The sequence below is a fragment of the Ambystoma mexicanum genome, chromosome 9 (genome assembly GCF_040938575.1).
Source record: "Ambystoma mexicanum isolate Mex_15411 chromosome 9, UKY_AmexF1_1, whole genome shotgun sequence".
NCBI classification, from domain to species: domain Eukaryota; kingdom Metazoa; phylum Chordata; class Amphibia; order Caudata; family Ambystomatidae; genus Ambystoma; species Ambystoma mexicanum.
The window spans coordinates 924,633,745-924,647,043 of NC_090931.1; the positions used below are offsets into that span (position 1 = coordinate 924,633,745).

Here is a 13,299-nt window from a genome sequence, read left to right on the forward strand (position 1 = left end):
CAAAAACACGGTCCCTAAAAGATATACACTCCCTTAAAAGAATATTAGAGAAGTCTTAAGTAAAGCCCCACTTATTTTCAGACAGCGGTGAGCGCTTAACGTAGATGGCACTCTAATAGTTCGTTTTAAAAAGGGAGAGAAAAGCAGAGAACAAATTGAAACGGATCCCAACACTTTTACAAGAACATAACAAGAGAGGAAGGCAAAGTAAAGCCGTGAATTCAGAGTAAGTAGGCCGGATCCGCTTTAAGAGGATCAAAACGAAATGTGTCCAAGGTCACGCGGTTGCAGTGCACAAAAGTCTTGTAATGGTTCAAAAGGAGTTGGATCAGAGAAAGGGACCAGTTAGAGGGTGAAGGCGGCCAGCCCAGTCCAGAAGGTTAAGGAGTTATTATTACCTTGTTGCAATCTTTAGAAAGGGAGGCCTGGCGGACACGGTACCTTAAAGTGGTGGGAACGCTCCAGCGGGGGCAGTTGTTCCTGGCAGTGGATGCAAGTCGGTGCTTCGTCCGGGGGAAGAGAGGATCTCGCCGTGAGGAAGACAGGAGTCCGTTGCACTGCCAGGGAAGAAACCAGCCGCAGAGCTTCTCAGGTACAAGGAGCGGTCCGGTGATTCGCGGTTCAGTGGTGAGTGGCTATCCGGCCGCCGGGGTGCTTGGCACGGGCAGTTCGACCACAAACCGGGCTGTGGTGCAAAGAAAGAAAGGTAAACTGGTTGTGCCCACCAGTCAGGGGAAGAAGCGTCTCCAGCCGGGAGATCTTCTCTGTTGTCGGGAAGTGGTGAGTCGGTTCTGCAGGGCTCCACCGGTGGTGTCGTCATGGTAGGTCGGCTCAGCTTCTCCCTCGTCGGATTCTCAGGTACTGTGGCGACTTCTGAAGTTCCAGTCCCCAAAGCCCTGCTTTTATGCAAAAACCCCCATTCACTCAGCCTAGCTGTCACTCAAACATGCTAAGTGGTGAGCCGGCCGGCTCACCACTTGGGCCAATCACACAAGAGTGCGACTTGAGTTACCAAGGTAACTCAGTCCAGGGTGCCTAAACCCCCTCCCACACTCCCTGTGGTACCCAGACAGAGTGGCACCACTTTTGGAGGCTTCTGTGGAGAAGCCCGCCAAAAAGTGGAACAAAGGGCTCGACTTGGGTTGGAGTCACAGAAGAGAACACAAACGCCATTTTAGAATCAAGTCTTGGCAAAAAATACCAACCGGAGAATTAATATTAATTAAATAAACCGGCAGTATGTTCGAGGCTATGCGAATTAAATAATTAAAGTTGGTAGCCTCGAACAATGGGAAAATCGCATAGGAAAATATTTGCGGTCGAATATAAAAAGTAGTTTCCACTGCCACCAGCCAAAACTCGATGAGGGGGGAGGGAGACGTGCCCCCTCGACTAACAGACCCCGGGGCAATCGAATTGCCCCAACCAGTACGTCCACAATATGATGGTTTGTATTGGTTTCTGTTAATAATTTGGGACTAGTAAAGCCAATGGTGACTTTACATGCCCTGGGAGACAGTAGTCAGTCCCAGGGTATGGAGTCTATGGTGGGGTGTCACTATGACACCCCTGTGTTACTGCACGGAGGGTGCTGTGTAACACACACAGGAAAATCGCATGAGACCCTATGGAGTAAAGGACCCCATAGCCCATAAAACACATTACCAGTCAAAGGAATACCATAAATCATGTCCAAGAGTGGGAGAAAAAGAGTCTCACTCTTGGCAGGAGGAAAAAACAAACTCCAGAAATCCAGCAAAGCTGCTGGGGGACTCACTAGGTTAGGACATTCAGCCTAAAGAGAGAATTCTCCCTAACACTGGTCATACCACAAAATGGCACTGACTGCCTCAATACGAGTAATGTATTTACTGCCATTATTACCGTACCACTATATTCCAAGTTTGGAAAACATTTGGAGGAAATACCTCTGGCACTTGCTTGAAGGTACTGAAAAATGGAATTGCCACAAGTAATATTTGTATTTATTTGAAGAACAGAGATGTCAATTTCAGTTGCGAATGGAAAGGGAAATTTGTGCTCCATTTGACCTAGGGAACATATATAGTATGGATAAATTGCCAATTAAGCGATTGAAGTTAGTTCCAATAGTGGCAACTAGAAAGGTGATGGAGGCATGGTTTAGAGATAATGGACTGAGTTATGGATTCTGTCCTGATGCTTCTATATGGCATAATGAAGTTTTGCAGATTAATAATAAATGTTTGAATTGGATTAGTTGGATAAATACAGGAATTCTGAGACTGGCAGATGTGATGGATGGGGACCGATTGTTGAGTTTTGTGGAGTTACGGGATAGGTACTGTCTGAGGCAGTGTGAAAGGAATAGGTACTTGTCTTTAGTGACTATGATAAATAGTAGGATGGAAATGGCTGATGGTTCTATTGGAAGAAAACCGGAGATTAGTAAATTGTTAGAGGGTCAGGAATACGGTGTACGTACTTATATGCAATTCATGCCTATTGATGAGAAACTCTGAGTTGCATGGTCTAGATTGAGACAAATTTGGTCGGATGATTTTCAGGATGAAATTTCTGAAGTAAACTGGAGGAAAATTCTGAAGGTTCATTTGAATTTGGGACCTGATATGGGTTTACGTTCAATTTGACCGAAAATTGTTGGGAAGTTGTATTGGACGCCAGTTAGGATGTTTAAATTGGGGCTTCGGCCAGATGATTTGTGTTGGTGTTGTAATGTTGATAGGGGTACTTTATTGCATTTACTGTGGGATTGCTCGAGAGTGCAGGCATTTTGGATGTCAGTAATTGATAGGATTGAGTTGATTTTTGGTATTGTTTTGCGAAAATCGGCAGTGAATATAATTTTGCTTTCCCATAAAGATAGAGGTGGAAGAGCTAGGAGTCATTCTTGCTGGATTGATAGGGCCATAATGATAGCGATTATGTTGATACTTAGGATTTGGAAAACGAGGAAAAAACCTAATGTTGATGACTGGCTGACGGAATTACATATTTTGGCACAATATGATAAGGTTGCATTTCGTCATAAGGATAAGGATGAGGATTATATGAAGCTATGGGGACCGTTTATGGCTATTTATGATTGATGTGAATATTGGGTTGCTTTGATAATTGTGGTATTTGTGGTACGGTTGGTGGGGCTCCCTTTTTCGCCCATTTGTGGTGTCCTTCGTGTTGTCTTTTGTGTTTGTGTTGTCCTTTGTGTATTCCTGTTACTTTGTTGATTGGGTTTCACTAGGGTTGGACATTTATTGATCTGAACTATTTATGATGCTTTTGTTAATCTGTGAATGTCATTCTTTCTGATTAATGTGAGACATCATTGCTTTTACTACTGTTATTTATGTTTTTTGTGAAAATTAATAAAGTGCTTTGAAAAAAATAAATACATGATTTACAATAGCACATTTATAGATGGTGGAAGCATTCCAACTAAGAGTGATTGTACACTAGCATAAATAGGAGAACATGTAGTGAGCCAGTTTATGGGGGGTGTAAAAAACAAATTAGAACATATACAAGGGACAAAACAAACCGAAACAAAATGGCTTACAAAGGTAACACTAAATCCACCAATGTGCAATGTGACTCTATAATGGGGAATAATAGTGCCTCTCAACCACTCTAATGTGCATATTTAGTGTCAAAATGAGAGGTCGTAACGGTAGATGAGCTTGCTGGAATTGCCACAGAATACTGCCAAATTTGGAATGCAGCTTAAAGACATTTGGACCCAGATGTTTCCAGAGTGTGTACATCTGTATTGTATACTGAACAAGGTTTTTCTTATGCCGCTATGGTCCCACTTTTCCCCCTACAGTCCTGTTCCGACATAGAGCAGCACACATTTTTTTTTTAATTGTTCTAGGAAATCCTCAACTAGCAATCTGTGCTGCGTTCCCAACTGCCAAATGGCTCATACCTGAAATATTTTGGTTTATATTCCTCATAGCTTTCCTCCATGTGCTTCCTACGATTTCTTTGGAGATCTTCTATTCTTTTTTTTTCTGAGGCTGCTGCTTCGATATTTCCATCTTCCAAAAATCTAAGCATATTGGAAATAATTATTTAGAAACTGCAATTATTCATTGAGAACACAGAAAGGAAGCTATGTGCAAGTCAATTTCTCGCTCTGTGGTTTATGAAAAGGCTTTCAAATTAGTTTAACATATAGAAAAGCTTACATACCTGTTAATCCTTGTACTCTCAGTCCGTAGATGTTTTCATAATTGAGCAAAATATGATTTGATTTTACATCAGCTTTATTTAGTATAAAAACCATCAGAGCATATGCCATAAAAGCAAAAAAATATAATAGCATAACACTAGAAAACTCTGTGAATGAATCCATTTACAGGTAATTAAGAATAATTCATTTTTCATTCATTTTCGTCATTTGTATAGCGCCTTTCACCATGGGTATGGACCCAACGCGCTGTAGGTTGAAAGCACTCGGAAGGATCAAAAGTCTGGAGTATGGGAAAATTTAAGGTGTTAAAATGCGTGTATGCAGGTGGCCGTTAAAGGTTGCGAGGGGGGGGCAGGTCCGGCTAGCCACCCATGTCGATTGGTACGTGGCTGGGTGGAGAGAAATATGCCAGAAGGGTGTGTGTGTGTGCAAGAGGATAGATAGATATTATGTGTGTCATGAAAGGTAGCTGCATTCTTATGGCAGACGTGTTGTGCAAAGTGTTTTTTGAGTTCTGTGTGGCAGGAGGTGTGCTCTGAAGTGAGGCCAGGCCTTTGGCTAAGGTCCGAAGGTGCGAGTGCAAAAGGAATACACATGTTAGTTATACATTAAACATTGCCCACCCCCTGAACTCCACCAAGGTGCAAAAACCCTGCATACCCTCAACATCCATACAAGTTCAATACATTTCCCACCCTCAGTGTTGATCTAGGAGCGATACACTGTCCTGACAGTGCAATACAATGCCCACCGTCAAATACACAACATATGATTCATTGTCCACCTCCAAACAATCTAAATGCCACTCATTGTCCACCCCCAAATCCATCCAGGTGCAGCTCATTACCCACCCTCAAGGTCTGTCCAAGTGCGATGTGTTGCCCACCCTCAAAGCCATTTAAGTGCAATACCTGGCCTACTCTCAAAGTTCTTCCAAGTTAGAGATACTGGATGCCCCTTGACTCCTGGCTATTCTAGTGGAAGGGGGGCAGTGGCTCAGGGGGAGCGAATGAGTTAAAGTGTGGGACAGGAGATAAAAAGGGGTGAAGCAGAGTAGCTGAATGAAAAGGGCAGGAGTGCAGGGAGCACGGATGCATTCCACTGGTCTGTGCGTGTGTGTGCATGTGTGGGGGTGGCAGGGGTTTTCAGGTTGCAGGAGGGAAGAGCCAGGTTTTCAGACCCTTCCTGATAGTGAGGAGGTCCTCTGTGAGACTGAGGGAGAAGGGGAAGAAGTTATAGGAGGTGGGTGCAAGGACAGGGATGGAAGATCCTCCTAGTCTGGAGAACTTGAAAGGGCAGGAGGTATGCTGAACTTGATCTGAGGGATAGGTTGGGGTGGTAGCATGTACGTTTGTTTTGCAGGAATTCGGGGCCTTTCATGTGGAGGGCATGGTTGATAATGCACATTGCTTTGAGTGCAGGTGAGATGTTATCTCTAGGGGAGAGTGCAAGGGGTAGCGTTGCTGCAGGGTTTCGGATCTGTTGGAGCTTTCTGAGTTTAAAGGCAGGGGCGCCTAGATAGAGGGAGTTGGAGTAGTCTAGGCGACAGAGGATGATGGCCATGAGTGCAGAGATTCTATGAGGGTATGAGAGATAGGGAGAGATCTGTTTGAGAATGCAGAGGTGGAGGTGGCAAGATCTGGAGACATCATTAATGTGGCGAGAGAGGGTCAGGTCCGAGCTAATGGTACATCTCAGGTTTCTGACTGAGGATGATGCAGACGGGTGGGTCCTAAGGATGGTGACCAAGGGGTAGGTTGGGGAAGGGGGGATGTTTTAATGCAGATTAGGATTTTGGATCTGCCAGGATTGAGGAAGTGGCTGTACGTCATCCATCGGTCTATGTTTGTGAGGCAGGAGGCAAGGTCTGGGAGGGGGGAGGTCGGGAAGTTGGGGATCTTGAGAATAATCTGTGCGTCTTCAACGTAGTTGTAGCCGATGAGGGAGTGGGAGTGGATGAGATCGGCGAGGGGGGATAGGTAAATGTTTGAAGAGGAGTTGGGGAGGGAAGCTTCCTGATAAACTCTGTAAGGGTCTGATTAGGGCGCAGAGGAGTAAGGGTGGAGGATGGTGATTTGGGAGCAGTCGGTGAGGAAAGATGAGATCCATCTAAGGGCAGAGTCCCTGATGCCTAGGGAGGAGAGTCTGTTTTTGAGAACAGTGTGGTTGATCGTGTTGATAGCTGCTGAGAGGTCGAGGAGGCTCAGTGCAGCACAGCCATCTGAGTCTGCTGTTCTTTTTAGGTTGTCCTAGATTGAGACAAAGGAGCTTTCAAACAGTATAGATACATTGCACAACGTATTTGTTCAAACTAACAGAGACATCATTTAGGGTTCGTCAGGATTCGTTGTTGCGACCCCTGAGGTCTCCCTTGCTACCCTTGTGGTCTCCGTTGCATCCCCTGTGGTTTCCCTTGCTACTGCAAAAAAAAAAAAGTGTAACACTTTCAGCAGTCACCCTAAATAAGAAAGAATTGGTATTCAAATAATTTGTCTTTCTGGAATTCTATACAATAATTGCTAGGCTCATTAAAGGTTTATTTCAGGCACACTTCAGGGGGTGAGTCCCTCATTTAGTCTGTTCTTAAACACTTCAACTCAACCTCTCATCCTTCAGAGGTCGAGAAATGAGTACCAACAAAGGTTGGGTGATATTGTATGTACATTTGTTCTGTATAAAGCGCTTAAGCATAAGTGCTATATAATAACACAGTAATTTGGTAATATGTGCCTATACACACTCATTAACGATACATATGGTGATCCATTCTTGTATGAAATGTATATCACATTAGTACCCGGTGAGGGTCAACCAGAATGTAACACGCATTCTGATTGACCCTCGCCGGGGCATTACCCGGCCGGGAATCCCTCGGCTGGGATTCCACACCTTTGTCCCCGGCAGGGGGCGTGGCAGCCCCTCAACCAATGAGGAGACTTGAAGCGGGGCCATCCCTGCTCCGAGCCTCCACACGGCTGTAGGCCGCCTTCGTTCCCCACCGGGGGTTCAGGTATGGTTTTTTTGTGGTTTTTGCTCCCCTCTCCACGCCCTCCCAACCCCACTTACCTTCAGATTTCTTCTTTTTCGGGAGCGAACACGCTGGGAACACTTATGTTCCCAGCGCGTCCGCTCCCGATGGCCGCCATGGAAATGGAAAACGGTCTTTCCCGGCAGCCATTTCGTTGGACATTTTCTTTTCTTTTCTGTTCCGAAAAACGCTGCAGCATTTAGGAACAGAAAAGAATGCTATTAGCACCCCAGTATTGCGGGCTGGGGTACTAATAGCAATATGCCCCTTGCAGCGGGGACATTACTTGATTCAGTAATGCCCCCGCTGCTCGGGGCATATTGCTTAATTATAGTGATATCGTACCCATATTTCTGGTAGTGTACTTAGGAACAATGCAATGTGATGCCACTTACTGTTTTGTCAAGGGGAAAAATTTAGTGTTCCATCGCTTCCTGTGATGTCACTTCAGGATAGGGTCAAATGACTTCACTTCCTATGATGTCATCAGAGGTCAAGGGTAGAGTGATGTCACTTCCGCTACCCCTTGCATTTTGGTGAAATGTTGTCCCTGCTAACTAAAAGCAGAAACAGTAAAGTCATGTATTAGGGTCGAGCAATATTCAAAACAGGTTGCTAAGATTGTCTTAGGTAGTTAGCCCTTTTAGGACATGTAGCTTAATAGAAATTCACCTGCCAGGTGAAAACATTGCTTTTACTGCATTTATTGGTTAGTTAAGCTATCAGTGGACAACTCTACCACAATAGGGGGGCTGGTTTGTTTAATATTGATCGCTCTAGGCCTCTCAGCAATGCCCCATAGAGGAACTTAACTACAAAATGGACCACATTAAGGTCCCCAGAACCTTTACAGTAGTCCAATGCATCTACTGACCTATGAAAACTCACCAACCTGAAGAGAGCTCTTAGATCCGTATAACCTGTGCAAAACAACCCCACTACAGGTTCGGCCCGAATTTCACAAAATGGGTCCTGGCCAACTACCAGGAACCTACCATATCCCTTAGAACCAATGGGGGTCCAATCCCGAAGTTGGAAATCTCACAGGGTACCCGTCAGGCATGCGCCCTATCGCCCTCAATATTTGCATTATCGATGGAGCCTTTCGTCACTAGGGTACGGGCCAATCAGCGGATACAGGGAATGCAGGTATACTGCTACAAAATCTCACTATACGCTGATGACGTGCTATTGTCCTTCACCCAGCTGGACACCTCTCTCGAGATGCTATGGCACGAAATCTAGATGTTTGGTGAGGCATCAGGCTTTAAGATCAACTCTTCGAAATCCAGGGACATCACCTTCCTAGAGGTCCAGATCCCGAGCAAGGTTAAGCAAGCGTATCAAGTACATTTTCTGCAACTATTTAGTACCCTACTGGGAAATCTAGACCGTTGGCACAAGCAAGAGGTATCATGGCCGGGGAAGATCGCTGCTCTCAAGATGATCCTGGTTCCGAGGTTCCTTTATCACTGTCTCTCCCTGCCCGTCATGATTCCTGAAAAAGAACTAGGGAAACTACAAAAGTGGATGCCGAAGTATATATGGATAGGAAAAAGCCACGGGTGGCCAAGAGAATTATGCTCTGGGGCTCAGACGTCTACAGGGACTGCCTAGTGGCACAGCTATCCTCTTCCTTTGCATGGCACAAGACCAATGACCTGCCCCGGTGGAAGCAAATAGAGGAATCATGGGCCCCAGTCCCCCTTTCAGCCCCGCCCCATTTTAGGCTGACACGCCAAGCCCCTGGGTCGGATCGGCTGGGTTCACCTAAGTACTCCCTCCACTCTTGGAGAAGAGCGGTCCACCAATGGGGAGTCAGCACCACTTTAGGCCCACTGACTTCATTCTGGGACAACCCAAAATTCACACCTGGGCTTAGTGTCAGCAGGGTTCCGTAGATCGCGAGAGGGAGGCTTAATTCATGTGAAAGACTTCTTTAGTAATCGGCTCCCTCTATCCTTTGAGAAATGTAAAGCTAAGTTCCAAATCCCAGAAGAAGAAAGGTTCAGGTACGCCCAGTTTAGACGCTGGATGTCACAGCGCAGCATGAAGACGCAGGCCGGGAGGGAGCTCAACGCACTAAAACGCACCCTGACTGCTTCAGCACCCAAAGGCAAAGTCTAAACCATCTATAAGCTCCTAGACAGGTCTGACACCATGAAGAAGGAGAACTACATGTCTAGGTGGGAAAGGGACATAGAGATGGAGCTAGGGGAGGAAGAATGGAGCCGGGTCTGGGCCCGCACATTTAGAAGCTCCAAGTGTGTCACAAACAGGGAGTGGGCGGTGAAGGTCTGCCATAGGTGGTACATCACACCAGAAATCTTGAATAAGAACAATCCAGCGGGGGCGTGGATTAAGAGCCATGGAGTAGGATGTGATTCTGGGTGCTCCTGCGGATCTTCAATGATCCTGAACAAAAGCTGCGAACACAAGATGTGCCCACGTACAATACTGGGGATGCAGACATGCAAAAGAATTCGGAACAAAAGGTGCACATTTTCGTAATGATTTTCAGTGCAGCCTGGGAGATACGGGCCGGAGAAGGGGCAAGGCGTCTCAGTGGAAATAACAACAAGATGGCGGCATGATCATAAAGGATTTTCCTGACGTGCCATCATCAGTAAGCACAGAGAAGCGCTAGTGCCGTGTCACGGGAGTGAGAGGATCGGAACCCCGCTGGATGGAAAGGCGTGATCGTATGGGGGCGAAAAGCAGGCTGGCGGGACAGCACAGCGATGAAGCGTGCCAGTGCCCCAGCAGAGACTAGAGTGACGACCGTGAGATGGGCGCACGAAATAAGGGCCAGGCACCAAAGGGCTGGACGGGTGTGAACTTGCGTCAGAGCTCATAGGGCCGTGGGCTGACACGTCGGACGAGAGATAACATCAGGCAGCGAGTGAGAAAGCCTCAAGATTATACTGTGCTGCAGAGTTCGGAAGATACATTTGTAGCAACATCATGGCCGCCGGAACGACAGAATATCCCGAGAATGCAGATAACATTGTGACTGTAGGCAGGCTGGGAAGGCTGTGATCGCGCGGAACACGAAGACATGATAGGTCACATTGAAAGGCAAAGTGTCCACTAAGGTTACTTTGTAGAAAGGAATAAGGCCAAGAGTAAGCGGTGCACAGGCTGAGTTCCCCGAAGACGTAACTGATTAATGACACAGAGTGTAATGGATTCAAGGAAACTCCTTGGAGGCCCAAATGGTTTACAACATCGAGGGAAACTGCAGCAGGTGAGAGACAGACACACGGAGGAGAAACATTGCGAGTCAGCGGAGGGTGGAGAAGCTTGGATACAGGAACCCATGCATGCAGAGTAAGGGCACCTAGGCAGATGGGAAGCGGCTGTCCCGAGCAGATGTAACGAGCAGCTGCTACCGATGGAAGCGGCAGACACAATCTTGTGTTTGCATTGCCACGCTCTGCCCCAACTTTCCGTGCTATGCGGATGACACTCAGCTCATTTTCAGGCTACCTTTAGCCACCTCTTCTCCCTCTCTCAACTCTGACTGCCTGTCCGTCATCCAGGAGTGGTGCGTCGCCAATGATCTCTGCCTTAATTGCCAGTAAGACCGAGATTCTCCTCATCGGCACACCCGCTCCCTTTCCTGTCGCTCTCTGGCCAGCCTCTCTTGGCCCTCTTCCTGCTCCCACCTGTGAGGCTAAAAACCTCAGGGCCATCTTCGACTCCACTCTCCTTCTCTCCTCACATCTCTGACATCTCTAAGAAGTCACACTACCAGCTGCACCTCTTCAGAGGTATTCTTCCTTTCCTCTCCTTCACCCAGATGCCCACTGTCTCCAGAGCTCTAGTTCTCTCTAGGCTGGACTATTGCAACTGCCTCTTTCTAAATCTGCCTGCTTTTACTCTCTGCCCTCTGCAACTCATCCAGAACAGGACTGCGAGACTTGTCCTTGGCCTCAAGCCCAGGGATCGTATCTCTCCAGGACTGAAATCTCTGCACTGGCTCCCAGTGGCTGCGAGGATTAAGTTCAAAACCCTCTGCATTGTCCACAAGGCCTTCTGGGGCCTCAATATCTTCAACTCTCTCTTCCTAAATATCTTCCGTCTCGAGTTCTTCGCTCATCTGCCTCTAACTCCCTCAGGGTCAGTCACTTCTCCAAGCAACGAGTTGGTGGTAGATCTCTTTCTTCAGCTGGGGCCTCTCTCTGGAACAGCCTCCCTGAAACTTGAGGCAAATCGTCTCTGGTTCTCTTTGCTTCTGCTTTTTCTCCTCCTATGCTTCTCCTTTTTCTCCTCCTCTCCCCTGCTGAATTCCTGGCTGCAACTGAAACTGCACTGGTTACCTGGCCACCCTCTGATCTCGGTTCCAGGTCCCCTCCCCCGCCAGTCAACCACCTGCCCTGCCTTCCGGGCAACCCCTGCACCTGGTGACTGTCTTCTGTATCTCTGTGTCTCACTACCAGCACTTGACACCCGATGCACTTACTCTTGCACTTGCCACCAGTTGGCTGTACCTTTTCTTATTGTTATTTATTCTATTATCCCTTGTACTGCACTGTCCCCTCCCCCTTCCCCCTGCACTTTCCCCTTCCCCGCTTCCCATGCACTTGAACGATCTGAATGACACCTAGCCTTGTAATGATCGTTGTCTTTATCTTCCCTCTGTTTCCCCTCCCTTGCCGCGTCGCACCTTGAAACACTTGTGTATAGGCGCGTTATAAATGCCATATCATATCATATCATATATCATATCATTGCGGCCCGGTACGAGAAGACGGAAAGGACCAGAAGCCACAATTACAGAATAGCGCTATTCCTCAACACCGGCCTCACACAACCAGCAAAGAGAAGGCAGGACAAGGGAAAACGTGAGGTGAATGTTACATAGTGGTGGTGAAGACAACCTTGGACGGAGCAGGCTGGCACAGGGCTGACGCCAGATACTCAGACCACTTGGAAGGCAGCAGCAGGACGTGATACGGCCTTGGTTTGTGTGCACCACGCTGCGACGGCACAGTGCCCTGGATGCGGCACAGCAGAAGGGTTTCAGTGAATGTCCACAGAGCTTCCAGCAACCGCAGAAGGCCTGCAGCAACCGGTTAAGAGATGAGCAAGAGAAGGGGTGGAAGGCTGGGGGAGGAGGACCCGGGCAGTGCAGAGATTCACTTGGGTGAACAGCTGGCCCTGGCGACGAGAGAAGAGGCAAAGCGTAGCTGGTGGAAGATCAGCTTCCCTAGAACAAGCAATCCTTAACCATAAGGGACATATAATCACCCCCGATAGGGCACAGACATACAAGTATAACCAGGGGAATCAATGGGCGTGGGCTGATGGCATTTCCCAGGACATTTTAGAACTGGGAGCAAAACCTAGAACAGAAAGGACGAGGAGCTCTGGCGGAATACGGAACAAGATGAACATTGGCGGTTTGAGGAGACACAAGCATTGCCACCAGACACCAGGACATACCTACAGAAGGGTTGCAGACACAGACAAAGCACCGGGGGCGCTGACATCATAAGCAGGAAGAGAGACTCCAAGCAAGGATAGGTCTTGGAGAGGACGCTAAGGTGAACGGTGGGCTTCGTCACGGAGAAAAGCCTGCGCGGGAAGGAAGTCAACCCAGTACTGTGAAGGGCAAAGTAAATAGAGCCAACCAACAGCAAGATCAAAACAGACAAGGATTAGCACCAAGTCGGACTCAATAGAAGAAGGCGCTGCAGTACAGGTTGGCGTCACAATGGCATCCAAGTCAAACAAGAGCAAACGGAAACAGTCCTCAATAGACACATTTACCAAACCTGCACAAACACCAGGCAGTGCAATGGAGACAGCACAGGGGACGCAAGGCGAAGAGGCACCAGGAAGAAACGATGACCAGATACTTGAGGCCATAGCGGAACTGAAAGCGACACTGGAATTTAAAATTGACACGATCAGCATTGAATTGAACCTTTTGAGGCAGGATGTCAGGGTGTTAGCAGAACGCACAGGGGCTTTAGAGAAGGAGGTGCAAGGGAACACGAGCAGTTGCACGGAAAAAACCCAGGAAGTCTCCATACTGCAGCAACAAGTGCAGAATCTTGAAAGCAGGGCAGAG

At 47.4% G+C, this 13,299-nt stretch overlaps 1 protein-coding gene across 3 annotated transcripts in view; it reads right to left on the reverse strand.

Moving 5' to 3' along the window:
- Positions 1-13,299, reverse strand: part of OSBPL6 (oxysterol binding protein like 6) — a 3,803,429-nt gene that overhangs the window by 130,742 nt on the left and 3,659,388 nt on the right. For all 3 annotated transcript variants that reach the window (XM_069616111.1, XM_069616109.1, XM_069616110.1), the window contains one exon: positions 3,926-4,048. In XM_069616111.1, coding sequence (XP_069472212.1) covers positions 3,926-4,048 — 123 coding nt within the window. The remainder of the gene's footprint in view (positions 1-3,925; positions 4,049-13,299) is intronic.